The sequence below is a fragment of the Colossoma macropomum genome, unplaced genomic scaffold (assembly GCF_904425465.1).
Source record: "Colossoma macropomum unplaced genomic scaffold, Colossoma_macropomum, whole genome shotgun sequence".
NCBI classification, from domain to species: Eukaryota; Metazoa; Chordata; class Actinopteri; order Characiformes; family Serrasalmidae; genus Colossoma; species Colossoma macropomum.
The window spans coordinates 35,984,726-36,011,375 of record NW_023494802.1 but is presented as its reverse complement, the minus strand read 5'-3'; the positions used below and the strand labels follow the sequence as shown (position 1 = coordinate 36,011,375).

Genomic DNA, 26,650 nt, shown 5'->3' with positions numbered 1-26,650 from the left:
TTTCTAGAGGCGGTTTGGAACTTTGTAGTGAGTAATGGGCAATTTTTATGCATGATTCAGCACTCAGTGAGTTTGTGAGGTCCACTGCTTCTTTCAATTCACAAAAACAACACTTAGAGTTGACTGGGGCAGACCCAGCAGGGCAGAAATTTCACGAACTGACTTGTGGCATCCTAGGGCAGTACCATAATTAAACTGCCTGAGCTCATCAGTATGATCCATTCTACCGAGAATGTTTGCCTATGGTGTCTATGTGCTTGATTTTAAATACCTATTAGCAACGAGTGTGGCTGTCACACCTGAAGTCTATAATTAAAAGGGGTGTCCACAAACTTTTGGTCACATATTTTATGTACATGATGCCTGTTCTGATTTGCTGCCCTAAGCAGTCCTGGCTGAAACACTGCTTATAACTTCAGCGTGAATGGGCAGGGCTAAACTGCTGTAGGTGAATAGGTGGATGTAAATACATTCAGTAAATACATTCAGTGAATTCAGGCTGTTTTTGCAGCTTAATTTCTGCATATATCTGGACTGTGCAGTGATTGGCACGCTTTGAACTTTGTTTACATAGGCCTACATCATCAAACCCTTTTATTTCAAAAAATGCCACTGACCCTTTATCCACACGAAGAAAATATGTATTTTTATAAATACATTGTAACACAGTGAAGCACTTACAGCCACTTCGGCTAGACGACAAAAATAACTTTTCCGTCAAGATGCATGTTTATGTGGCGATTCAGCAGGACTGCCCGTGAGTCTCCAATCGCGGCGCAGAAGGGGTGGAGTCTTCCGGAATGCGGGTGGGAAATAAAACAACACAACGCGTGGAAAACGCACCACGTAACGCTGCTTTTCGGCGCATGCGCACAGAGCATCGAAATGGCGGCCAGGTCCTACGAAAAGTACTGAGATCTGCTTCAATTTCGACAAATTTGCCAAGGTAGGTCGCACCTTTCGCTCTTCAGCTCTATTCCACAAGCTGTATAAGCCTTTAATGTGTTCGCTGCCGAGCACGGCCCGTCCTGGTGGTCCGGTTTGGAGGTTTTAAACGGTATCTTCACTGTCAACACTTTTCTCCCCTCGCACTGTATTTGTGGATTGATGTTATTTCCAAAGTGGTTGACGGGCGTTCACCCCTCCCATTAGCGCTGATAATTCATTAATACCTATTCGCTTTGGTTTTTTTATATCAGCTTCTGTCTGTGGGCTCCTCACTGCTGCTTTATTTTCGTCCGGAACCTGAAGGCTGGTCAGTCTTTTTTGCTCGGGTGTGTTAATGTTTTGTTGATGGCTGAGGCTTCTCGTCCTTGGTGATGACGTTTCCTTTTCGAGTTCCCATGACTTTATCAGAGTCGTCACCAGGCCCGATTTTACAAAGGCTTTAAAAAAGTAAATACGTTAATTAATAAGAATTGTGTTGTAAAATAGATTCGGCAAGTTTTTAACATTTTTTAAACAGTATTTATAATGTAAAGTATGAACTCACATCACATCTGCAACTTCTTTGAAATTATTCGTTTTTTAAAATATTTTCCTAATATTAGCATGCACCTGTAACAGTGGACTGTAATATAGATTGTAATACATATTCATTTCTAATAGAAATACCATGTATTCATTTTTTGTTTGTGTTTTTTATTTTTAAAATAAGCCTAAAACTAGTGGCAGCATAATCATATTAACATGACGACATAGTCATATCTGATATTCCCTCTAATGCTGCGTTTGTTTCACTTTTTCCTGAATATTTGTATGCAAATATAACTATACATTGCAATATAGATTTCAACAATAGGTATTTGGGTTATTTCAATGCTTATTTCAATAATAAGGACTTCGATTTAACAGTTGTTGCTAATGTAAGTACTTTTTCCACTGAAGATTATAGTGGAGACTGAATGATCAAGCGTTTGTTCTGTTGCTATACAGTTCATTATTATTTTGTTATAAATGTTTTATGAAGGAAGTAATAAATGATGATGAAGTTCCTGTAAGATTAGGAGATGCTCCTTGGTGCTTTTTGCTCCAGTCAGTATTATTTTTAGTGCTGTTAGACCTCCTGTGCTGTTTTATATCAGTCAGTTCACAACACTGAAATCTTTAGCCTTGATTTGCTGTGTTTTCTTTTTGCCCACTAGCTTAGTTTCAACTGGAAGTAAAAATGGAACAGTTTCTGTTTGATAGTGAGATGAGATGATTTGAGGCCCTGCGAAATAGTTTATCTCCCCTTCAAAGGCTGTTTGAATGATGTATCTAGGATACGTGAAGAGGAGGACTTCAGTAGAGAGCACAAGCTGAACATGCGCACTGATGTAAAAGGATACGCTAATTTGACCAGTGCTTCACTGCTATGCACCGTGCACCTGGCCTAAACGTCTGTTCAGTGCAAAGATAAGTAGACACACGTGTGCTCACTATAGTTCTGCCTGTTCCACTGACCTCCTTCTTGTTCTTCTTCTCAATGGAAAGAATGCAGCAAGAGATTTTAATTCATCAAGTCACTATGTAGCCAGACTGCTCTGTTGGACCTTTTCCTCTGTCATATCAGCCACTGACCATGCCATAAACTGCTATGATTGAGTAGAAAGTGTCATAAGGAATTGAAGAAGTGTCATATATTCAGATTGTGTGAAACGAGAGCAGTCCAGGCCTACAGTACGGTGCTAGTTATGGATTAGGGATGCACTGATTTAGGAATTGTGGGTATAGCCAATATTTTATATATGTTCGACTATACTGACGCTGATACTTAAACATTTATAAGAAGTAGAAATTGAGACCACCTGGATTAGCATTATGAAATGATATATAACATATGCGCTGCTCCAGAGGGCAATAAATACATCATCAAATATCAGTTTGAAATATTGGTCAAATTTAAACATCTGTCAAATATCTGCTGATGCCGATATGATTTTGATAATGTGCATACACTGAAAAAAGGTTTTCATTTCTTTCCGAAAGTAACTTTATGTAGTAGCAAGCAATTTAACTGGTTTCAACTCCTTTGGACGTAACGGTGCAAAGCAAAAATTTTGTTTGGATGCACAATTGAATTCTGCGTCAATTCAAACCTCAGAAACTCTCATGGAAAGCCACATTTTCCTCCATTACAGAAAAATAAGAGTTTGATGTAGCATATACACATTGTTTTTCAAACAGTGTTTCAGAACATGTAGTTCACTAACTAAGCGATATATGGAAATTAAAAGCCCATTCTGACTTCATTGTTTTTGTGATGTCATGAAACCAACACATTTACACATAGCCAAATAGATAAAGAGAAGTTGGAAAATGGTCATGTAAAAACTGAAATTATTACTAATTTTGGTACACAAGTGTTCAGGGTTTCCCTCAGGTCTAAAATAAATCTGTGGCGGAGCATCGGGGGTGAAGACTGTTGGTGGTATTCTAAGACATATATGGATATCCAGACTCCTCTGAGTATTTGTTTTCCTTAATTGGATATTCAGATAGGGCACATATTTTTTTGTAATAAAATGTATTATCTTTTTTAAGAGTGTGGTTTAGTGAGCATACTGTACTGAACCACACGTTAAAACAAAAGCAGCTAATGTTGCGTCTCGGATTTGCCCTTGTTTATACTTAAACAGTAAAAAATAATGGCAAATCTCATAAAATAGGACAAAGTGGCAATTGAGAGTCGTTAAAATTGGACGGTATACTTGTTTGGTATATTTGTCTGAAAATGGATCTTAAAAAATGTACCTTTTCAGCTTTTAACTGTGAAATAGAAAGTATTAAAAATCAAGTTTTTCTTGTTATCGTGGTTCCTGCTGTCCAGGAAAGTCAAAATTTCTGATCCTAAAGATGATGGGTTGTAGTAAGATTGTTCAAAACATAGCAAATGTTATGAAAATAAATATTTATCACAGAATTTATGAAGGATTTTTAATAGAATTTAGGCCATGTATTATATAAAAGCACATAGTGAGGATTTCTTCTAATGACCCATTTGAACATATTAATCTGCTTAGAAATGTGCTCGGCTTGTCTTGTTGGCAAATTCTTACTTCCTCTCATCATTACATCTTTCATTTGTTCTCTGTGTTCTGCCAATATTAGCAAACATTTCAAGCTCAACTTTCAGCAAGTTTTCATAATGCTTGATAAATACTCTTTTAATATTTTATGGCCAACTTACTTAATGTGGGCATTGAAAGTAAGTGACTCGCACCATTCTTGTAACTTGTGCCAGTTTCACAGGGATTGTTTTCAGTTGTGAGATCACAGAGTCATTTGCAAGGAGTAGTTAAGATGTTAAACTCTGCTTTTGTCGAAGTTGGGAAAAGAGTGATGAAAGTTGGCCCTGTATTAATCCTTTATTTTCTTAGGACACTGTAACTGAGCCTGTTTTTCGAGGTAGTTTGATTAAACAATTACATAATGTTAAATACAGATATTCAGTGTTCATGTACAAAAATATGTATCACCCTTTGCAAAGCTACTGAAGATATTCAGTATACAAACCTGTATGAGTGGTATGTAGCTGGTGGCCAGCTCAGACTCATAAAGAGGGGCTAATTGTGTGGGTAGTGAGTGGATCACTGTATGGCCGCTCAGGCTCAGGAATATGTTCCCACCAGTCACATTCTCCATCCAGAAAGACACTCCTCCACTGGAAGAGCGGTGCTTGGCTTGGAAAACAGGGCCCACATGGCCCTCGGTGCCTTCTGAATAGCACCTCTGTGGGGGATTCCCCAGTCCTCGGCCTACCAGGCTTCATTTTACCGGATATGTAGAAGATCAGCGGTGTGGATTCCCCATAAACTTCATGTAGGTGGAAACAGTTTCAGACAGACAGGCCTGAATTGGAGACTCAGAACTGAAAGTCACTTAATACAATGAGGGAAAAAATAAATTCGTACTTATGATCAAAATCATACATTACAGACCAGCTTCCATCATTTAATTTCCAGTCAAATCAGCCATGAAGTACAAGATATTAATTTTCAGGAGATATTTCTGAGGAGATTAGATATAAGATGATCCACGAGAGGAAAGTCAAAGGAAAACATATGAGAAATTGGGGCCCCTAAGAACAGCACAAGACCTGGTCGATCACCAAAACTGTCCCCATCAGATATAAACAGTACTAAAAGCTTTCATCTCTGAGAGAGAGGAGAAAATCAAGCTCCACTTCTGCTTCACATTTGAAAAAACAATCCACAGGTGTTTCTGAAAAAGGGGAAAGGAAATTTGACAAAAAAGGAAAAAATTGCAGATCAGACAAAGAAGCTGCTGGTGTTCTCAGAGCTATGGACTGACCACCTCGGAGGCCAGGCCTCAACATCACTGAATGTGTCTGGGATTGCTTGAATGGTGAGAAGCAACTTCTAAGACTGAACTTTGGAGGTGTGGACAAATATCCCTGCAGATTTTTTTGAAAAACTGAAAGTGAGTCTCCTGAAAAGAATGGAGGCTGAAATAAAGACAAAGAGTGGACAAACTAAATACTGAAGATTTTTATATATTATTTAATTGTTGAGGCTTCTCTGTAGTTCTCTGTTAAGTATGTTTCCTGTTTGACACTGAAAAATGAATAACTTGAACTTAAAGGCCATATTGACTAAATAAATGAAGGGCACAGTTATTAACTCCAGCAACCAATTCAATAAAATCTTAAAAATTAAAAAAATAAAGTAAAGCTTTTTTTTAGCATTTAAAGACAAATTCATAACGTTCTTCAAACATTTAAACTTACTTTATGGCTTTTTGAGTTTACCTCATGGCACTGGTGATCTCTGGTGCACTGTAAAAAATGGCTTGTCAGTTCAACCTAAAAACTTTACTTCATGTGGTAACAAGTAGATTTATGTAGATTTATTTTTTTTTAAACCTAAATAAATACAAACTTTGAATGAATGAGTCTTTCAATCAGAGTAATTTTTTGGTTGAATTAAACTAGTTCAGTTGCTTGTTACTACATGAAGTATCTTTTTAGGTTGAACTGATGAGCCATTTTTTACACTGTGCTCTTAAGTGAAGTACGCTGCCTTATAATTTGCTCTATAATTTGCCTTATAATAACTTCATTATTATTTTTTAACACAGTGCAATGTATACTCCTGTGCCACAAATGGGCTGAGCCCAAAATACTAATGGTTTTTACTGATGGTTTTGGCCTGGCCAGAGTCCAGATTTAAACCCTATAGAAAAATTTCGATCTCACATTAAACACAAACTAGCTCAGCATTTTTCAAGTGTTTGAAGCAGTCAGTGCTGAGTGAAACAATACTGACTCTTCTTTTTGTAAAAGGCTTTCTGCAAATTTACCCGCGAGACTTCAACACAAAGAAATCAAAAGGAAAAGCTATGACATACTAAGTTACCGACTAATGATTTGTTGTTAAGACTATTAAAGGCTTAATGTTTTGCCATTTTGAACTTTTTTTACACAGGAGTTTACATAACATATTAACTTACTGAATTATTAAAAGATATTGAATAATTAGTTTTATGATGAATATTTAAATAGGGTTAATCTCTCTTAACCTTCTCAGAAACTGATATAATTGTCAAATTGCCAGTTTCACTAATTATAGCCACATAGTGGACTTTTTCATTTCTGAGGGGAAAGCTGAGGAGCACGTTGTACTTTTGGTGAAACATTTACATTACACACTGCATAGTCCAGGAATAGATGCGTTTGGACTTCCTCTGTGAGTGACTCTGGCGCACATGAATACTGACTCTATTGATGACATTATAATAACGGTTTTGTTAATCTGTCCATGTTTAAACCTGGATTTGTTTTGGAGCATGTCAGGCCGGTTCAGGACTTGGTAGGATTTCTTTCTTTCCTTTTCTCTTTCACGCTCTTGCTTTCTACCCTCCATCCTTTTGGACCCTCCTTCATTTCCAATAGGCAGCCTTTTATCTATTGTGTGTGGATGGTGGGTTTGGGTTTTGGCCAGAGGGCTATAGAGGGCCCGCAGTGTTCTGAGCACAGGTGAGCGTGGTCTGGCGGGAGGGCTGTTCTTTCAGTTGCTCAGGAGAATGTGAGCTTTGCCACCTCATGTACAGCTTCTCAAAAGCTTGGAATCAATGTTTTCAGTAGTATAAAACCATTTTTTGTATGTAGGTATGCATATATAATGATCGCCATTAATATGCAATGTTAAATATTTAAAATAATTTATCAGAATCTGTAAATAAATGAATAATAATGCCTTATTTATATAGTACTATAAAAAGTAAGCCATTGTTTTACAAAGCACCAACAGCAGAGATTGGAGCCCAGCAATGGAGCGCAATAACAACACATGAGTGAAACAAAAAGTTAAACAAAGGTGAAAATGCCCTGTAAAAAATGATGAAACCTTTTGATTTAAAAAAGGAACTTAATATTTGAAGTTCAGTGAACCTAAAATTTTGGTTAATAACATTTTAAGTTGTCAATGTCTACAATGTTTACAATGTAGACAACAATAGAGAGCAGGCCAACAATGAGTAATGAGTAATTTATTCTTCACACCTCACAGTCTAAGCAGGCAATTCTTCCATGTTGGCTCCGTTGGACGGCTGTGTCATCACTGGGGTTTGATCTCCTAATGTTCAGGTTAACATTTAGACATCCAAGAAGTTACTTACACTTAAAAATGATATATTTTTTAACTTTAAAAAGTAATTTGGTTGATTTAAAACAGAGCAATAGTTTGGGTATTATATTCTATTATCTCATTATTTGAAGTTCATTGAACTAAAATGTTTGTCAGTCAGGCTACTTACTTTTTTAATAAAGTTGCAGTGTTATTTCTACTGTACATTTATTTTAACTTAAAAAGTAACATAGCTGACCTAAAATTTTATCTCTATTGAACTTCAGACAAAAAGTTTACATACCAATATAAAACACATTGTTGTTTAGTTAACTTAGTGTTTGATGTTCATTTAACTCAGATGTTTAGGTCAGCCACAAATAATTTGAAATTAAATTTAAATTAAACTGTAAAACTTCAGAATATTTCAGTTTTTCTAACTAAGTTGGATAAATGGATAATTACATTATGTTACTTGTTTAATAATTTCTTTTTCTTCTCAGAATACTTGAAATACTGAATAATGAAAGGCGTTTAGTGTCTATACTGTATATGATTCTTTTTGAATAAATAACAGAAACATCAGATATGTAATATAAAAGTGATACCAAATTATTGAGTAGAGCTCTTCAGCTGGTCTGCCTCAAACTGCTAGCATGGAGTAAGGAAGGTTGAAGCACTCGTCTCGTAAACTCGGCAGGTTAAGGGCTGTGTTTAAAAATCTTTTTTCTAGACGCTCTAGATTTTCTAGACACTCAGCCTTGTTTACCAGTTTGGAGTGTGTGGTGAAAGGCTGCATGAGCCGTGAGAGGAATTTATACTCAGTTTCTGAGATGCAGGTTTGATGTTCTTATCTTGAATAAAAATGTTATTTTGTTCCCAAATTTGCCTTTTAGCAGAGCCGACACAGAGTAACCAGGATAATCACTGCGTGTTTAAGGAGTGTGACTGCCAGATCCATTAAGGCAACAGATGATAACTGATTTCCCAAATTGCCAACCAATTTTAGGTGACTAATTTAAATCCAATGGTTGAATTGGTGTCAAGCAATTAAAGCTAAAATTAATGTCTGTCCTCTATAATAAATGTGAGGATCTTTGGCTTGTTTTAGGCTGCATATTCAAGATCCTGTCTCAAAGATGTGAATGTGAGATTTATAGTTCAGCCTGACTGATTTATTAGTTGGCCAATATCAGACATTACTGATGCAACACCAGGCAAGAGCATAGTTTTGTTGTTATTAATATATTATTGTAAATTGTTATTAACAGAAATGTAAAAAGAAATGGGTAGCTCTGCCACCAGTGCTGCCATATCTGTTAATATAGCACTATAAAGTATAAAATTAAAATCTAGAATATAAGAATCAAATTATATTTACATTTTCAGTTATTGGAATTTTTAGCCGCTTAAAATCAGTATCATTCCACTCAGTGGTGCAGTAATGACATTCACCAGACTTTCACTTTACCAACAGTAGATGCTCTTTTTTTACTGTCCTATAAGAAAACAGTTAAGGGTCTTTATCTTTTTAGGCAGAGGTTTCCCTCTGAAGTGTATCAGTATTGAACGCTGATGCACTCCACTAAATGGTATTCACCAAAACACTCACTTTACCAACAACAGATGCTCTTTTTCTGCTATCTGGCAGGCATGGCTCCTTTTGGTGTGGGCCGAATCTCTTTTCCACCCTGGTGGTCTTTCCCAAGGTCCCTCTCTATGTAATTATCCCCCTCTCAGAGACACGGAGGGATGTGGGGTGTGTTTCAGGACTCCCATGTGGGCTTGAGCCCACAGTCAGCCTGAGCAGATCTAGACTCCACTTAACCTTAAGTTCAATCCCCAGACAACTGTAGGGACTTTCCATTTGTAGAGTTTCCAGGCAGCTGTTGGCTGTACTGTGTATAGTTTGAGTTCTTTACATTCATGGTTGACTGAGCAGTCTAGAATAACAGATTAGATGAGTCTTCTTTTCTCCATCCAGATTGTGAAGAAGTGCTGGCGTGCTGAAGTGTGCCTGTGAGATGTTAGAACTTACCACTGCTGTGACGTTCATGTAGATGTTATCCTTTAGATCAGTGGTCCACATGAAGTTTTTACAGTAGGCACAACCTCAGCGCTCTCCTCATCTGGCAGGCAAAGGGCTGATTATCATTAATTAAGTTGGTCTTTAATAACTGATTATTTATTACTTCTATATAATGTCACGTTTTGTATGTTGTGTTCTTGTCAGATGTTTTAAGACATAAGCGTCGTGTGTAGAATTTTTATTAGCCAATATTGCAGATTTTTCTGGTACTGATACTGAGAACAGTGTTAAAGTGCTCCATAATCTCCCTAATGGCATACTGCATTTATTTAGCTTTATCAACTGTTGATGGTGACTACCATAACTTGGCTAGGCTAACTTAGTGTCTGTAATGCTAGCTAATGCCTACGCTTCAGCCCCTGAGTTCTCAAGGACAGCGTAAGTGATGGCAAATCAAAAGTTTAGGGTTACATAATTTATTTTTCTTAATTTTTTAAATCATTTAATCATGTTTTCGTTACCATATGAATTACTTAAATATTACAGTGTTGAAAAATACAGTGTCATTCAGCACCACAATTCAATCCTAATTAGGCGTTGATGAGCCAATGAGCATGCTTTTTCCAAGATCTGGACTGTTGATTGGCTGTATATTACAAGCTGTAGGCACAGTATTAGTGCCAGCACTTCTTGATTAGTCTGTAATTCATTGTGTTAAATATACCCAATTCCAGCACGTCGTACTCATTTCTGTTTTAAGTCACACTGACTTTCAGTTTGGAATTTAACAGAACGTATTGAAAAAATTGTTAATAATGATAGGAATGTTTAAGAACCAGTACTGAGGTCAAAGTATTAGTATCGATATTGAACATTTTTGAATACCAGCCCTAGTTATTATTGGCGCCGCACTGCCAGTAGTTCAGTAGTTTCATTTGATTGCACAATTTACATTTGTGCAAATCAGTACACAGACTACAGACTAGAGCTGTCATGATCATGAAATTTTAGCTGATGATTAATTGTCATGTAAATAATAGTGATTAACAATTTGTATTTTCTTGTTCATGGTGTAAATCTATTAAAATACAAGCCTACAGGCCAGATTGGCTAATTGGCCACCTTACTTGCTTGCTATGTTTACTTCATGTGAATCATATGTAGAGTCAATTCCTCCAACATATATCCTAAAAATGTTAGAATTAGCTGCACAACTAGCAGTTAAACAAACTATACTCAGCGCTGCCCTCTAAACTCTAAGCATCTGGGGGTGTACAGAAGTTATTGCACGCTAATATTGCATCAAAAAACATATTTCAAAGTGCTGTCAAGAAAAAATTAAAACTTTAGTAACAAATAAAACTAAAAATCAAACTACAACCAATATTTAGTCCCTCAAAAGTAGTTCACTTAAAAATGTCCCTCAAAAGTAGTTCACTTAAAAATGGTGATGTGCTAATAAAGTGATAAAACTAGCGAGCTATTTTGAGGTGAACTATTTTTTTCTGTTCCATCAAATTTTCCGAATTTTTCCTTGACTCAGTTGTTCAGATGTAAACGAAGTTATTCAGAGTGCTTTGGTGTGAAATGGTTCTTTGTAGAGACTCTGCTTCCAGATTAGGACGTCAGGGTCAGTCGTCCATTTGTCTCTCTCCGTTTCACTCCTGTTAGGAGTAATTAAAGTGACAGAGTGGCTTTTTGCTGTTGGGCTGCCCGTGTTGTGTCAGGGGTCAGCCGTAATTGTTTTTTCTGCTAAAGAGGCTTTTCCTCCTGACTGCTGCTCCAGAGAGGCCCCCCAAAGACTGCCTGCGGTGCTTTTACCCAGAGTGAACTCAATTACTGCTCAATTCACTTCAATTCAATTCAGTTTAATTCAATTCAGTTCAGTTTTATTTAAATCAAGCTTTTTTCAATAGAACTTGTCACATCGAGTCACTGGCTTTTTTCTTAGTGGCACTGAAGAGAGAGTTGCTTTGTAGTAAAATGGAAGATGAAACTGCTTCAAAGCTCAGCTTGGATTCAGTCAGACAGCTAATTAGCTTGCTTTGGAAAAGGGTTAGTAGTGAGTGGTATGGCTAGTTATATCATGGTAAAATTTAAATTTCTGACAGTTTGTATATCATGATATATATGTATTTTCAAATAAAACCATTTTAAATGCTTTAAGAAAACCTATTTTTGTAGGTTAACAGTGACATATTATTCTGGTGTATTGCTTTACATTTTAATAAGAACATTTTTAACAACCAAAGTAAAATAGTAACAACAAAACTGAACAGTGTATGTAGGTCTATGTCAGTATCAATATGTAACACTAGCCCTGCATTGCAAAATGTTGTTTGACGTTGTAATTTCTGCAAGGCTGAAGTTGGCTGCTTATTTGGCAGCTTTTTGTTTGAATTTCTGTTCCACCTTAAATGGAGCAGTGAGTACATTCTGGCACCTGTACATGCGCCTGAATGGTAAGTGCTGCACCATTTAAGATGGAATGGGAAATTTGAACAATTTCTCAAGTCGCTTGACTCATACGTGCATCTCATAAATTCATCCTTCTGACCATCAGACACTGCTGGAATGTGGAAAATATTATAGTCAATTACGCTGTCAGTACCAGCAGGTGCGCAGCTGACTGAGTCAGGAGGCTGTTCAGGCAGTGTGAGAGGAAGTGTGGCAACCTCAAAGGTGACTCAAGCACCCAGATTCTGTTCTTTGGCTACATGGGCTAATGCTGTCGTGGTTTGTATGTTTGTACCAGTGTGACAGTCATGAAAAAACTCCAATGCATAAACTCTCCAGCCGGTGTGCTGGATGAACTGGGATACCACCCAACTAAATAGGGTTTTTTTTTATAAATAAACAATTGCCATTGTTATCTTGCCTTAAAGCTTTACATTTTAATAAGGTTTATTTAACTGTTTTCAGATCTAGATTTAGTAAGAAAACCTCCTGTTCATTTCTGCTTCAGAGTGTTTTCAGTATTCACCTATTCATACTACATTATTAGTGTATTCATCATTTGTTGACATTACATAACATATGCATCATGTATGTCATCTTATTAGCTTGTAAGTAGACCCTGACTACCAAATAACATGTTGTTGCTGCATTGTTATAAACGCGAGTGAGTAAAGTGCAGCACTAGCTCTCAGATTCATTTGCATGAAAAAGCACTAAAGTCTTTTCAGAGGTTGAGAAAGATCTGGCTTGTGAACCCTCTGGACTAAAGGAGGCAGTCTAGCATGCAGTAAGCAGTAGTAATAGGGCAGTTAACCTAATGTTATTCCCTAGAGACTGTTTTGTAGTGGCAATCAGTTTAACCCTTAGAAGTGTGAAGCTATCATCATTTTGCTGTACTATATAATTAAATTTAATTTAATTGCACAATTACATGATAAATCGCATGGTACGTTACATAATCTGCTTTACGTTTTGAGTCTGCCCTTTAGATGTTTGATATCAAGTATCATGTGCAATATACCATTGTCTGACCGCACCCCCTCAGTTTAACAAGCGCAACCATGGGAGAGAAAAAATATGCTGCTCATGCTGCTACAGTACATTCTGAGGCCAGACAATATATTAGAGCTGATTCAGGACATGGACTAACCTTACATGTTCAAAGAAAATGGATCGCAAGACAAATATAATTATTTTTGTGCATCTCAAAACTGCGGTTGGCATGTTTTCAGTTATTCAAATTGCGCATGTTGATTGACAGTAGCTTTAGATGGAAACCAGGCTGCACATCTAACATTTTTCTGTTTGTTTTGATGTCAGGCACCAACAAAAACATGGTGAAAACACAAAAATGTTTTTGTTTTCGTGGCACAAGCCTGTATACACGATAATAACCTTCCATCAAATTCAAATTTAGAACAAAATATCTCATTTTACTTCAATATGTGGTATCAGTTGGAAGTTCAGAATCTGCACTTTCAGCACAGCGTCTCTGCTTGTTTCAGTAGGCTCCGTTCACATTACAAGCCTCATTGCTCACATCCGAGCTTTCTGACAGGATGGTTTAGGTAAGTGATTCAAATCTATCATTAATGTGAACGAACCGGCATCCTGAAATGACCTGCATGTGCACATCCTACTCAGTAACGTCACGTGAATGAATCACGTGCATCATCAGCAAACAAACTAATGAGCAGAACAAGCCTTCGCTGCATGATCAGCTCTCAGCTGTTCATTATTAGAGCGAGACGAAGGTGAAAAACATCAGATTTGTTGCTTTTCAGCCGATTACAGGCTTTAACTTCTGTTTGGCGCCACAGCCATGGTAACGCTGAATGATGGCGCATGCGCAGTGGAAAAAAGCACATGAATTCCGATCTGAGCTTCACATTAAGGTCGCGTGGCCATGAATCGGATATGTATCCGATCTAGGACCTCATATGAAAGTGGCTCAGGTCGGATTTGATTCCACACAGCCCTGAAAACATCAGATCTGAGTCACATTAGATGCTGTCAACCCTCCCTTAACCTGTTAACATGAGTGAGGTAGCTCAGATATCTGGCAGTATTTGCACTGTTTTCTAAAGATTTCTGCCGCACTGTGAGACTGAGAGGTGGCTGGTGATGAAGCGATGGGTGTATATACACACACACACACACACACACACACACACACACACACACACACACACCCACATCATCTCCTGCTCACACACGTTAGGTAGTTACACTCAAACATAGGTTTGTAGTAACGATAACCTGACTTCTTTTTTCCTGAAGTCTTTTTCTCTTGCTTTTGTGGTGAAAGTGTAGGGGAAGCAAAAGCAGAGTGGATGCTAAAAGGCTTGCCTGCTAACAAGCGCTGCTCCTGGTCTGTGTCTGAAAAAGTGAAAAAAAAAAAAAAACTTGTTAAAATCATGAACTTTAAAAAGTAACAAATCATGTTTCAGAAACTACATAAAATCAAAATATTGTAATATTTAATTTTTTGACAAAATCTGTTATATTTGGCTTTTCTACAAAACACACAGATTCTGCTGACCGTCCAAATCTGACTTTCGTGTTTGTCGCTTTTCATGCTTCTATCAAGTCATATAAAACGCTCCAATAAAATCATGTCCCACCCACATTCATTTCCCACCCGAGTAGCCTGTTTTACTTGGAAATACGTCACATTAAGGAAGAAAAACGTGCTCTGATTTCCAGTTCCATGGAATTTAAAAGAGATATCCTTGCGAGTTTGCCAGCGCGTTTGTTTCCTGAGGGTTTGTTTTTGTTGCAGCACTGTTTTGATCATTGCCCTGCATGTCACACTGGTTGGTTATTTTATTTCTCAGTCAAATGGCATTTCCTGTCAGAAGTAGCCGGTTCTTGGCCATGTTCTGGAACAAAGCGCACCAGACTCTCTGACAATAGGCAGAAATCTAGCTTGTGAGACTACATATTAGGAGACTGAGCAGCGCTGTGGGAATTTAAGGCTGTGTTCTGAATGGAATTATTGAGAATTAATTGAGGAGGGGCACTGAGGGGCTTTTGCGCTGAATCAGCGCAAGGAGCTGTGTTGGGAGTGTGTGGAGAGTGTGTGTAGTTTGAGAGGTGTTGGGGGAGCACACACACACTCTGGGGGAGGAGGAGAGCGTCTGGAATGCTTTTCATGTTTTCCCAGACTCAACCCAGCCCTGAAACACAGACACACACACCCCACACACATGGGTTTACAGCCCTGAGGAATCTGTATTGCCCGTAGTACGGAGAGAGGGAGATGGAGGGGAACCCAGGAGAGAGAAAGTGAGTATGAGTTTAAGAGAAGCTGTAAATGCAGAATGTAAGGCTCTGATAGCAGATTGCATTACGTGTATTGATGTATTTTAAGTGGAATGGTACAATCTGACTTTCTCTGATCAGATCAGAGCTTTTGAGCTTATTTTGATGTGAATAATGTAATGTTAGGAATCTGAATCGTCCAGGATTGGATTCAGTTGATTTTCGCTCTTATATCGTCATCAGCAGTTGGGTGATTTCTTTTTGTTGTTCTGTGTTGTGATTGATTTACAGTTTTGTGCAAATATTGGAGACCACTCTTCATTTAATTTCCAGTCAAAACAGCCAATAAGTACAAGTTATTCACATTTCAGGAGATTAGATATAACATAATCCACTTGCTTAAGGAAGGGAAAGACAAAGAAAATAGCAAATTACAGGAGTTTCCAAACTGGAGTTCAAAAAATGATAAAAAGATGTAGAGAAAATGTGACTAACAACCACCTGCAAGACCTGGAGCATGTTCAATCTCAAAATGTTGTGCACTGTTTCGCTACAGTTTTTGGGTTAAGCAACAAGTTTTGTTGAAAAGGTGTGTGTGTATATATATATATGTATATGTATGTGTGTATATGTATGTGTGTGTGTGTATATATATATATATATATATATATATATATATATATATATATATATACACACACATATATATATATATATACATATATACACAGCTTGGTGTACGCAACAGTTGAAGACATTAGAAAACATGTTTGTTGTAAGTATTTTATTGTAATGTTTATTTTAATAGAATGTGTTAGAAGGACACCAAGAACGGCTTTCTCAGCTGCCATAGTTGTAGTGCTTGCGTCACACCAAAGAGTGTTCACCACCATTTCCGTTTAAATAAACGTTTTGCTACGTTTCGTTGGGGCTGAATGCAGCCCTGGTAGACTGCCAAAACTGTCCCATCAGATAAACAGTAAAGCTTTCATCTTTGAGAGAGAGGAGAAAATCAAGCTGCTTCAGATCTGAAAACATCCACAGGTGTTTCTGTCCATCCTTCCACTGTGAGAAGACAACTCAGTGCTATGAGTCTGAAAGGATGTGTAGCTGTCAAGAAGACCTTACTGAGAAAAGGAAATAGGCAGAAAAGAAGACAATTTGCAAATCAAACAAAGAAGCTGCTGATGTTCTGACAGCACCGAAGTCCGGACCTCAGCATCACTGAATGTGTTTGGGATTAGTTGGATTTTGAAAAGCAGAAAATTCAACCAACTTCTAAGACTGAACTTGGAAGGTGTGGAACAATATCCCTGCAGATTTCTTTGAAAAACTGGAAGCGAGTCTTCTGAGATTATATATTTAGTAAGATTTTATTTAGTAGCTGAGGCTTCTGTGTAATTTTCAAACCCTTAAATGGCCAGGACCCACTGATGAGTCCAGAGTTTTACTACAAAGTTCTATAACCTAAGAATAACTCGTTTCTCTTTTTTTTCCCTGTCACTGAACAATGAATTAAGTATAACTACTTTATACCAAGGAGGATGCTTTGATGACCATGAAACTGAGTGTTGCAAAATAGCTGTTTTATGGTTACAAAGTATTTGCAGGTCTTTTAACTTAATTTAAAAGTAACCAAGAATAAGTGAAGGCAGGGTGTCCTCAAACGTTTGATGAGCGATGTGTGTGTGTTGCATGAGGAGAACATAAGGAGTACATGAGGATAATATATAAGGAGAATGTAGTGAAAACATATGGAGAACATAAGGAGAATATAATAAGAATATACCAAAAACATAAGCAGAATATAATGAGAATAGAAAGAGAACATGAGACTATGCAGAGGATATACAGAGAATGTATGGAGAACATAAGGAGAATATAACGTGTGATATTCGTTATGACTTAATAATCAAAATAGTTGAAGCTAATCTACACCTGTGTGTGAAAACTGCTCTCACAGAATTCACAGCCTTGATATCATGATAAAGGACTATATATAGTGAGCTCTATAAAGGCTGCTGCTGAGTCTGACAGTGAGGGGATTTTGACTTGCATCTGGAAAACAGACGACACATCTGGGTGACAGGCATCATCACTGAGCAGTTTCTTCGGTGCTTTACAGTCCAGCTCCAGTTTAGCGCACTAGCAGGGCAGAGTGTTTCGATCAGAAGTCAAGTCATGATGTTTAGTGTTGTTTACTTTGTGGTAGCTAACAGCCAGGCCGGGGGTGGCTGTGGCACTTTTTCTGCAGTTGTTGATTATAGCTTTGAGTCTGAACTAGTGGGCAATATGATATGTGGGACATTATTATATTATAACTATTGCCATAGAGTATATCATAGGTGCTGCTGGTACTTCTGCAAGCCTGATATCATAAAAAAGATCTAGATTTAGAGCAAGTATAGAAAACCTTTAAACAACAACAACCAGTGTATAGCAACTGCATAAGCTGCATAATAACAAGTAGCCCATTGGGTGTCAGCTAGAGGTGGGCAATATGGCAAGAACATAACATCACAATCCTTCAAGACATTTTCGCGATGCCCAATATGCTCCATGATATTTAGTTTTTCTGAGGTTTGATAAGTTGGAACAGATAAAAAAACAGTAATGCTACTTTTAAGTTAAAAACTATAAATAATGAATATGAATTCATGCACCGTGCTGCCCTAAATCCAGATGTACAGGACTAGTTACGTGATAGATAACATTTTCCTCTCTAGTATTGTTTAGTATTGATGCACAGAAACTAAAATTCCGGACCCACTGGGCCAAAAACGGAAACAAACTGACAATAAATAAAAGCAGTTGTTAAAGGATGTAGGTTACACTGTGCAACAAAATCAATCTTTGACAATGTAGAGCGTTTGGTCATCCGAGGCAGTTTATTCCATTATTTTTAGTTATACTTTGCACTTCGACATCACTACAGGTGGTGTCAGTGTGCTAGTAGGGTCTTTCTTTGCTGCATTTGTTGTTTTGCTGTATTCTGCATGTAGAACAGGTTTTCAGGTGGTCTCAAACCTGTAATGAAGTTCTTGTATGTTGTCCTATTGATACCAAATCACTTGTGTGATGTTCCTGGTAGTTATTTGCGGCAACATGTTCACCATTTATCTGCTGCTCAAACTGAAAACGAAAGGAACCAAAAAAGTTTTTTGATCAAAATCGATAATCAATTCTTATTTTCTTTACCATTCATGTTATTTGTAAAGTCTTAGAGTTTGACACTTCATTGTAGGCTGGTTTTATTTGATTTATTCTTTTTTTATTCTTTTTGTTCAGGAATTGAAAACCGCATTTTTGACCATTTTCAGCCATAAACGTTTGATGGGTGTGTCCTTACTATTTAGTTTTCTTCGTTGTTGTATTTATATAGTTTTTCCATGTTTTTAAAACGGATGTTTTTGTATCTTCACTACAATTTTTAGTTTTAGTCTCTTTTTTTGGTGATTTTAGCACTGGTTAGTACATCCTACTGTTTGCTGGTGCTGGTACTGCTGTTTGCTCATTACTTGTTCTCATAGGCTTGTCGTTATAATTACATAATTGCCTGATTGCAGTTATTTGAGGTAGTTTGAGGCAGTTATTTAAGCTGACCACAGTCATTTTCCATAGTTGTAGTAGTATTATTTGAATACAATTTGGGCACGTTTTCATCTGTTACATTGAGACAAATACATGTAAATAAAAAAAAGCAAAATGTGCATTTATTGCGACATTTCAAACAACTTCTGACTGGGGCTATAACACCGTTAGAGAGCAGCAGTGAGTATTTATTTATATGAGCTTGAGCTGTGTCTGTCGTCAGTTGAGAGCTACAAATTATTGATGACTAGGAAGCAAAATAGCTGATCAGCCAATTTAGCCAATTCAGGCTTTAGACTTTAGTAATAACAAAAAGTGAAGGAAAAAAACAAATTAGCAATCATTTTATTTTACTATTTACTATGTAACAAAGCAGTTAATCGTAAGCTAAATTTTCCTGAGAAATATTGGGATATTATGTTTTGCTCTATCACCCACCCCCAGTGTGAACAGGAACAGTGTGATCTTTGTGGTTGCTTTAGTTGTTCTACATGTCTTTGCCTTTTTATAAAAGATCTTGTTTTGACACAAATCAGTGCATTAGTGTGAGCAATCAGTGACCTGGTCAGAGCTTGATGCTGCATTAGACTTGTATCTGCACGCCTACACACCTTCTGAAGAGAAGACTCGCTGTTTCTCATTGTGCGGAGTGCATAATGCTGACACTGACAGTGTACAGATAGCAGCACAAATCATCAATCATCAGCATTAACAGGCAGAACAGAGATGAGAGGCCGCAATTTTGCTTAGCTGTTTGAAGAATGACAGGTTCCTTCAGATTCTTTTGGAGGTTCATTAAGCTTGTGTGAGCTGCTGTAATTTCCTTATAGGCTGTAGTGCAAACACAGCAGTAATCTAGCCTAATAGCAGCCTCACTTAATGTCACTGATGTATTGAATATAGTATGTACTATCATGATGATTTTAACTTTACTGGTACATGTGCCTGGTTATATTAAGCAAGCTTTATTATATTATACCATTTTAATGGTATAATAAGTAATATTAACCAATAATGTCCTGTTTTACCTCCGCCTCCCACTACCCCACCTGTCACTGAATGAAAATGCTCAGCTAGCTAGACTCCTTAATACAGCTTTTCAGTCAGAAATACATCACAGTGTAGAAAGACGATGCATTGTGATCTATGCAATCAGTCAACCATTCGAGGTCCCAGAACTGAAATCACTTCTCAGGTGTGACAGCACTGCTCATATTTACAGTCACATGCAAAAGTTTAGAGACTCACTTGCTTAAAAACAAGTTTAGTGAATTTTTCAAGTGAAAAAAAGCCAGCACATCCTCTACAGGGATCAAACTTAAGTTCAAGTTCATAGTGACAATCTGCATGTCATTGATGAGTTTAACATACTGGAAAAAATTTAAAACAAAAAACATAAAATGTGCTATAACTTTTGCACAGGCCTCATTTTATGTTTATTTTTATGTTGGTGAAATTTCAAGTTGACCTTCAACTTTTTTGTTGGGCCAAATTATAATTAAATGTCTTCCTCTCCGCTGTGAGCTACTGCGGCTCATTTTTACATCTCTCCAGGGACTTTCCTTCTTCTTCTGTTGTTTAATGGGTGACGATATCCTGCCTCGACTTCCTGTAATTGGTCCGAAAGTCCAAACCATGGTTCAGTTTGATCCGGACTGAAACCATCTCGTTTTGGTCTGGACCATGGTCCGAGGCACCTGCTATTTTGGTTTAGACTAAAGCTGAAAAGTCTAAAAGTCTGGACCAAACAAGGTAGATTTGAAAGCACCCTAAGCCTGATGTATATAAATGACTTCTGTTGTGATTCACTGCCCTGTGTTGTGCCTTGTTGTACTGACATGTGGACCAAACTGTTAAGATTGCACTAAAGCCTCCAGAAATTTTTGATTGTGTAGATAGTTTGAAAGTTTGCAGTGATCTCTTTGCTACCCCAGTAGCCAGAAACAGCACAATATGGCCATGTGCAAATTTCTTTTTTGGTTGTGACATCACATCCATGATCGATGCACATCAAAACATCAAACACGTTTATTTAAAAATGTGTTGTTTGTTTTCTGAGATATTGGCCGCCCCAAAAATGACTGAAAGATGGTTGTTTTCAAAAGAGGAACCAAATCTAACTGCAGCTGACTGGAACCTCCGGTTCACTGTATGTTCTCTCAGTTGACTGAATCTCTCTCTCTCTCTCTCTCTCTCTCTCTCTCTCTGTCTCTCTCTCTCTCTCTCTCTCTCTCTCTCTCTCTCTCTCTGTCTCTCTCTCTCTCTCTCTCTCTCTCTCTCTCTCTGTCTCTCTCTCTGACAGGTTTGAGCCTCAGTGAGTGTTGTGCAGTATTGTATCAGTGTTCTGGAACCGCAGTGGCCGATGATCAGCATGGGCAGGACTGCGCTGAAAGGTGAAACCTCGAGTCACTGACAATCAAACGTAGACACTCCAAACATACATACCATCACAGCTTCGGCTTTTAATAGTTTATTATGCTAAAACATAACAGTATCTAATGTCTAACAGCACTGAAGGGAAATTCTACTGATTTTTCAAAATAGTGTACAACACAAATATAGCCATTTTATTTACTATCCAGAACCACCAGTGAACCTACACGTGCCTTCTGAGTGATTACGTGTAATGTTGAAGATGGTAAAAGACTGGTAAATCTGAAAAATATACTTTTCTTTGGGGACTATTTTGCCTCAAAACACCCTGTATGTACCTCTCTGCCCTGTGTTTTCTATTCTTTTAACCCAAAATGTAAATTATATTATCAATTGAAGAACGAAGTTGTAGAGAATTAAAAGTATGATTGACTTGTATGTCTGTAACATTTTGCAGTGCTTCTATATTGATCATTTCTTTTAATTATTATTGTATTTTTTTTACTAACTCTGGAGCTAGTTTATGTCTATTCTCCCAAATATGCTAGTATTCAATGTTCCTGTTTGTTGAGATGGATTAATAAGATATTTGTAGCATACAGTGAAAACAATAAAAAAAAAATACAAAAAAATGTATTTTAGGCCAAAATGTCATTACAAGACTATTGCAAAACAGCGTCTCAGGCATCCGGCAGTGTATTCATATTTATTTAAAATAATAACTTTTTGTCTAGCTTTAAGAGACATTAAATGCTTTAGACGTCAGGCTCCTATCACTTCTCCTCCAAACAAATCTAACATGGTAAGTTTCTATAAAACAGAGCATTTCACATCAAACCATTCAGCATAACGTTGTTTACATCCTAATGATTTAATTATGCAGACATTTTGAAAAATCTGTGGTATTCTCCTTTAACACTACCTCAGATAATGCAGGCAACCACTCATCAGAGGAACTTCAAGCTCAAATTCATGTTTTAACTGATTATTTATAATTTGAGAAAACCTTAAATACAGAATATATGTTTTTGATATTATCAAATTTTAAACACCAACCGGATGCGAAAACAAAAAATAAGGATCAGTGCACTGTGGTAACAGTAAACTTTATTAAAGCTGGAAAATACTGTATATGACTCTATCCTAGTGAAAGCTGAGGCACACACATACCCTTCTCCTGTGAACGCTGCTGTAGTAGTATTATTGTCAATTTACAATAATTTTATATACAATACATAATTACGTAACTATTTGTTGGGCTTCATAATAATTACATTTACATTCAGTTTACATAGTTTCATAGCATCAGTATCTACAGCTTTGTTTGTTGTGATGTAAACGTAATAAAAATGGCATGGCATGTAAAGGAGACTTATCATATTCAAATCATAGTAAAATATCTCCCACTTATGAAAATGTGGTATCGATTGAGTCTGCGCTTTCTACATGATTAATATAAATATAATGATAATATAAAATGACACCAGGCTTTGGTCATCACTGGTCTTAATGTGAACTAACATGCATCTTGGTCACTTTGTGCTGATTAAAGTACCTTTGGAGAGATCTTAAGCATGCTGTGCATGCGAGATGTCCCAAGAATATTGCAGTATTAGAAACATACAGGAGGAAAGAATGGGTGAAGTTTTAAGTAACTTTTTTAAATCAAATATAAAGTAGCTGTGCAGTACATTTGCAGAATAAAGTCATTTTTAAAACAGTTTACTGCAGAGGTTGTGTTTACTTCTTTTCTCTTCACAAATCAGCAAAATATGTAATTTGGTCAAACCTTTTGCACACAACTGTATTTCATTTAGTCAAGATACTTTTCCATGAGCTCATACCAACAACATGCTCAGGTTACAGAAAAGCACATTTTGTACGTTTTTGTACATCTGCTGTAATGCAATTTTGCATTCGTCTGTGTACAGAAGTGTTCCTTTCCTAATTAAAGGGTGTGCTTCTTTTGCTTGTTTGTCCTCCAGATGGGAAAGACAGCAAGAAGGAGAAGGCAGGCAGGAGTACTCCTGTCAACACAGGTCCTGCACCAGTGAAAGGTAACAGCTCCCACACACTGAAGTGCTGATCCTGGATCAGTATTCTCACCAGGTATTGACATTAACTATTACAGAAAGGGTTTTCTAATGGATGAGCCATTTGGTTTACATCTACGTCTGAAATGGACACAGATGATTTGCAAAGCATGGAGAATGATGCGGTTTAACCCATCCCTAAGGGCCAGTATGTAGGCCCACAGTTGAAATCCTCACTCTCATAACTACACTATATCATTTACATGTTAGTTTCAGAGTTGTTCCCGAATAATTTACACTAGTTATTGAGTAATATGACTTTATTTAAGGCCCATATACAACATTTTTCTTTTCCTGCCCAAGGTCCATGTATAGTGTTTGTATGGGGTTGTGTCCCATAAAGAGTCAGAATAAATTTTTTTACATGAACTTTTTCCAACCTCGCCTCATCACTTACAATTAAACAGGCGGATTTTGTCATCGTGCCTTAAGACTGATATATGTAAATTACTTCTGTTCTGATTGGCCTCGCTGTGTTGGTCCTCATTCAGAAAGTAAAAGTGTGAATGGGTGAGCTGAACTGCTGTAGGCTGAGTACGCAGGTGTATGTAAATGTGTTGGTTTTTGTGACATCACAGAAACAATTAACTCAAAACAGGCTGTTTTTGCAGCTTAGTTTCCATTAATGGACTCGAGCATTGAAAGGACGGTACAGTTTGAAACTTGAGGAAAATTCTGTTTTCCCAGATAAAAGCCCTTTAATAACCTAATAAGTCTGCAGTTTTAAGAAGTTAAAGCATGTTCTTTTTTGTGGTAAGAGTGCCCTCTTGTGTACAGTTGAAGTCACTGCCAACAGACAGAGCTGTGTATTTTAAATCATGTTAAAAGCACAAGCAGTGTTCTTTATATATGCAGCTCACTCTGTGTATGCGTGCATGTCTCTTTAACTCTCTAGCCCCCGAGTCTTTCTCATGGGAGGAATATCTGAAGGAGACATCGTCTACACCTGCCCCTGCCAGCTGCTTCAGACAGGTGCGAAAACAAACCCAACAGCTGACCATCTGACACTGCACAACATCCTGTTTTCTGTCTAGTGCACCAAAAGGCTTTCAGCACACTGATCACAGTGAGACACCACAAATGTCACTTTAAACACTCTTATGTGGGCTGTTAGACTTTAATGCAAATTGAGTTTTGCTTTGAAGGAACATTATGTTTCGAGTCAGTTACTCTTCTTTATGAAACAATTTAGTGCATGGTAAAATTGAAAAAAGGTTTTCACTAAGATTTGAGTGGATTTGGTCTGCCCAAAATGTGGCCCCACTGGCTAAAGTTGGCACACTAAGATGTTTAATTTGGCACGCCAGAAGCTGCCCTAACACCACCCACTCTCCCAATGAGAAACCAGAGATTTTTAGAATGTACAGTGAATGGCCACTTCATTAAGTACCTACACTTTTTGTATATTTTATCAGCTCCACTTACTATATAGGTGCACTTTGTAGTTCTACAATTACAGACTGTAGTCCATCTGTTTCTCTGCATACTTTGTTAGCCCCCTTTTATCCTGTTCTTCTATGGTCAGGACCCCCACAGAACCACCACCGAGCAGGTATTATTTGGGTGGTGGATCATTCTCAGCGCTGCAGTGACACTGACGTGATGGTGGTGTGTTAGTGTGTGTTGTGCTGGTCGGAGTGGATCAGACACAGCAGTGCTGCTGGAGTTTTTAAACACTGTGTCCATTCACTGTCCACACCTACCTTGTTGGGTCCACTTTGTAGATGTAAAGTCAGAGACAGTAGCTCATCTGTTGCTGCACAGTTTGTCTTAGTCATCCTCCAGTCCTTCATCAGTGGTCACAGGACGCTGTTGGCTGGATATATTTTATTGGTGGACTGTTCTCAGTCCAGCAGTGATACAGTTGTGATTTGCTTGCGCAAGATTATAGACAGTAAAAGCAGTACGAGCATCTGTGCATTTGTATTAAATATATGTTTAAAAATAGCCTGCAAACATTTTTTTGGACAAAAGATGAGCTCATGATTTATTGATTCTTATTGTAAGTACAGTTGATTATAACTCTCCAGTTATAATCCAGTCATGGCAGTTGAGTCCCCACTCTCAGATCGATATATCGTGGTTCATTTTCACACTCTTAATAGTTTCATTGTCCTCCTCTCAATAGAAGCGTCCATGAAACATTTTATATTCATCATGGCTGTATATGATGCATTTATCAGCGTAGGCCAGAAACTACACTTCTTGAATCAGTGGGCAGCACTGCAGTGTGTCTCAACCATCAGTGGTGTAACCATGTTTTCTTCAGGATGCTTGTGTTTTTGATCTTAGATTTTTTACTTATTCCACATTCAACAAGTTTTGCAGAGCATCGAGGGAGAGGAGGGATGAGTCAGCTGTGATCTACAGCTGAGAGAAACAGTATTTGAGAGTATTCAGTCTGATGAAATGAAACTCCACACTGTCATCTGATTGGTGACCTTACCACTTCTGGATCTTAGAGGGGATTTCCCCCCACCAAAGTCAGAAATATGTTTGTGGTGCCACCACATAGGAACATAAAATTTGAGTGAAAGATGGTGGGTGTACAAAACGCAAAAGCATGATAAATTCACCAGGGTGATATTGATTTTTCAGAATTACTCATAGATCTTTTGTAAATGTCCTTGTAGACAATATAATTTTCCCTATTTGAAAAAAGAGATGCTCATTTAAAGGACATTTTGTAGTCCATAGAGCTGATTTTTCTCCTTTAATATTAGTGTTTTGTCACTTATAATATCTTTATATTCAAAGAAGCTTTGTTGGAGTGAAAACCTGCAGCCACACCGGCCCTTTGTGGATAAGATTGGACACTGACTTAGACCAATCAGTCATCAACAGGCAGAAGAAACTGGGCTACTATTGCTGTTGTAAAAATCACCTAATCACACACAGCTCTGCAGGGACTAAAAGGGCTAAATGTAAAGATAAATGTCTTTCTCTTCAGTCTCGCATCCCTCCCTCAAACGACTTCAAGGCTGGGATGAAGCTGGAGGCTCGCGACCCTCGGAACTCCACCTCCGTCTGCATCGCCACGGTGATGGGCATGACGGGCATCAGGCTCCGCCTGCGCCTCGATGGTAGTGACAACACCAACGACTTCTGGAGATTGGTCGACTCCTTAGACATCCAGCCAATAGGAACCTGTGAGAAGAATGGAGACATGCTGCAGCCTCCTCTAGGTACAGAACAATCTCTATTCATATTAGTGAATTGAATCCATAATTACAATTTCATAATTACTAATTCTAAAAAAAATATAGAATTCAAAT

General features: G+C 37.6%; 1 protein-coding gene across 1 annotated transcript in view; it reads left to right on the top strand.

Annotated features, from left to right (window-relative positions):
- Positions 1-862: 862 nt before the first annotated feature.
- Positions 863-26,650, top strand: part of LOC118822029 (sex comb on midleg-like protein 2) — a 54,770-nt gene continuing 28,982 nt past the window's right edge. Inside the window, 5 exon segments of the mRNA XM_036590825.1 lie at positions 863-946; positions 21,212-21,302; positions 23,268-23,339; positions 24,271-24,347; positions 26,326-26,560. Of these exon segments, the coding sequence (XP_036446718.1) occupies positions 21,272-21,302; positions 23,268-23,339; positions 24,271-24,347; positions 26,326-26,560 (415 nt within the window). The 5' untranslated portion in view covers positions 863-946; positions 21,212-21,271.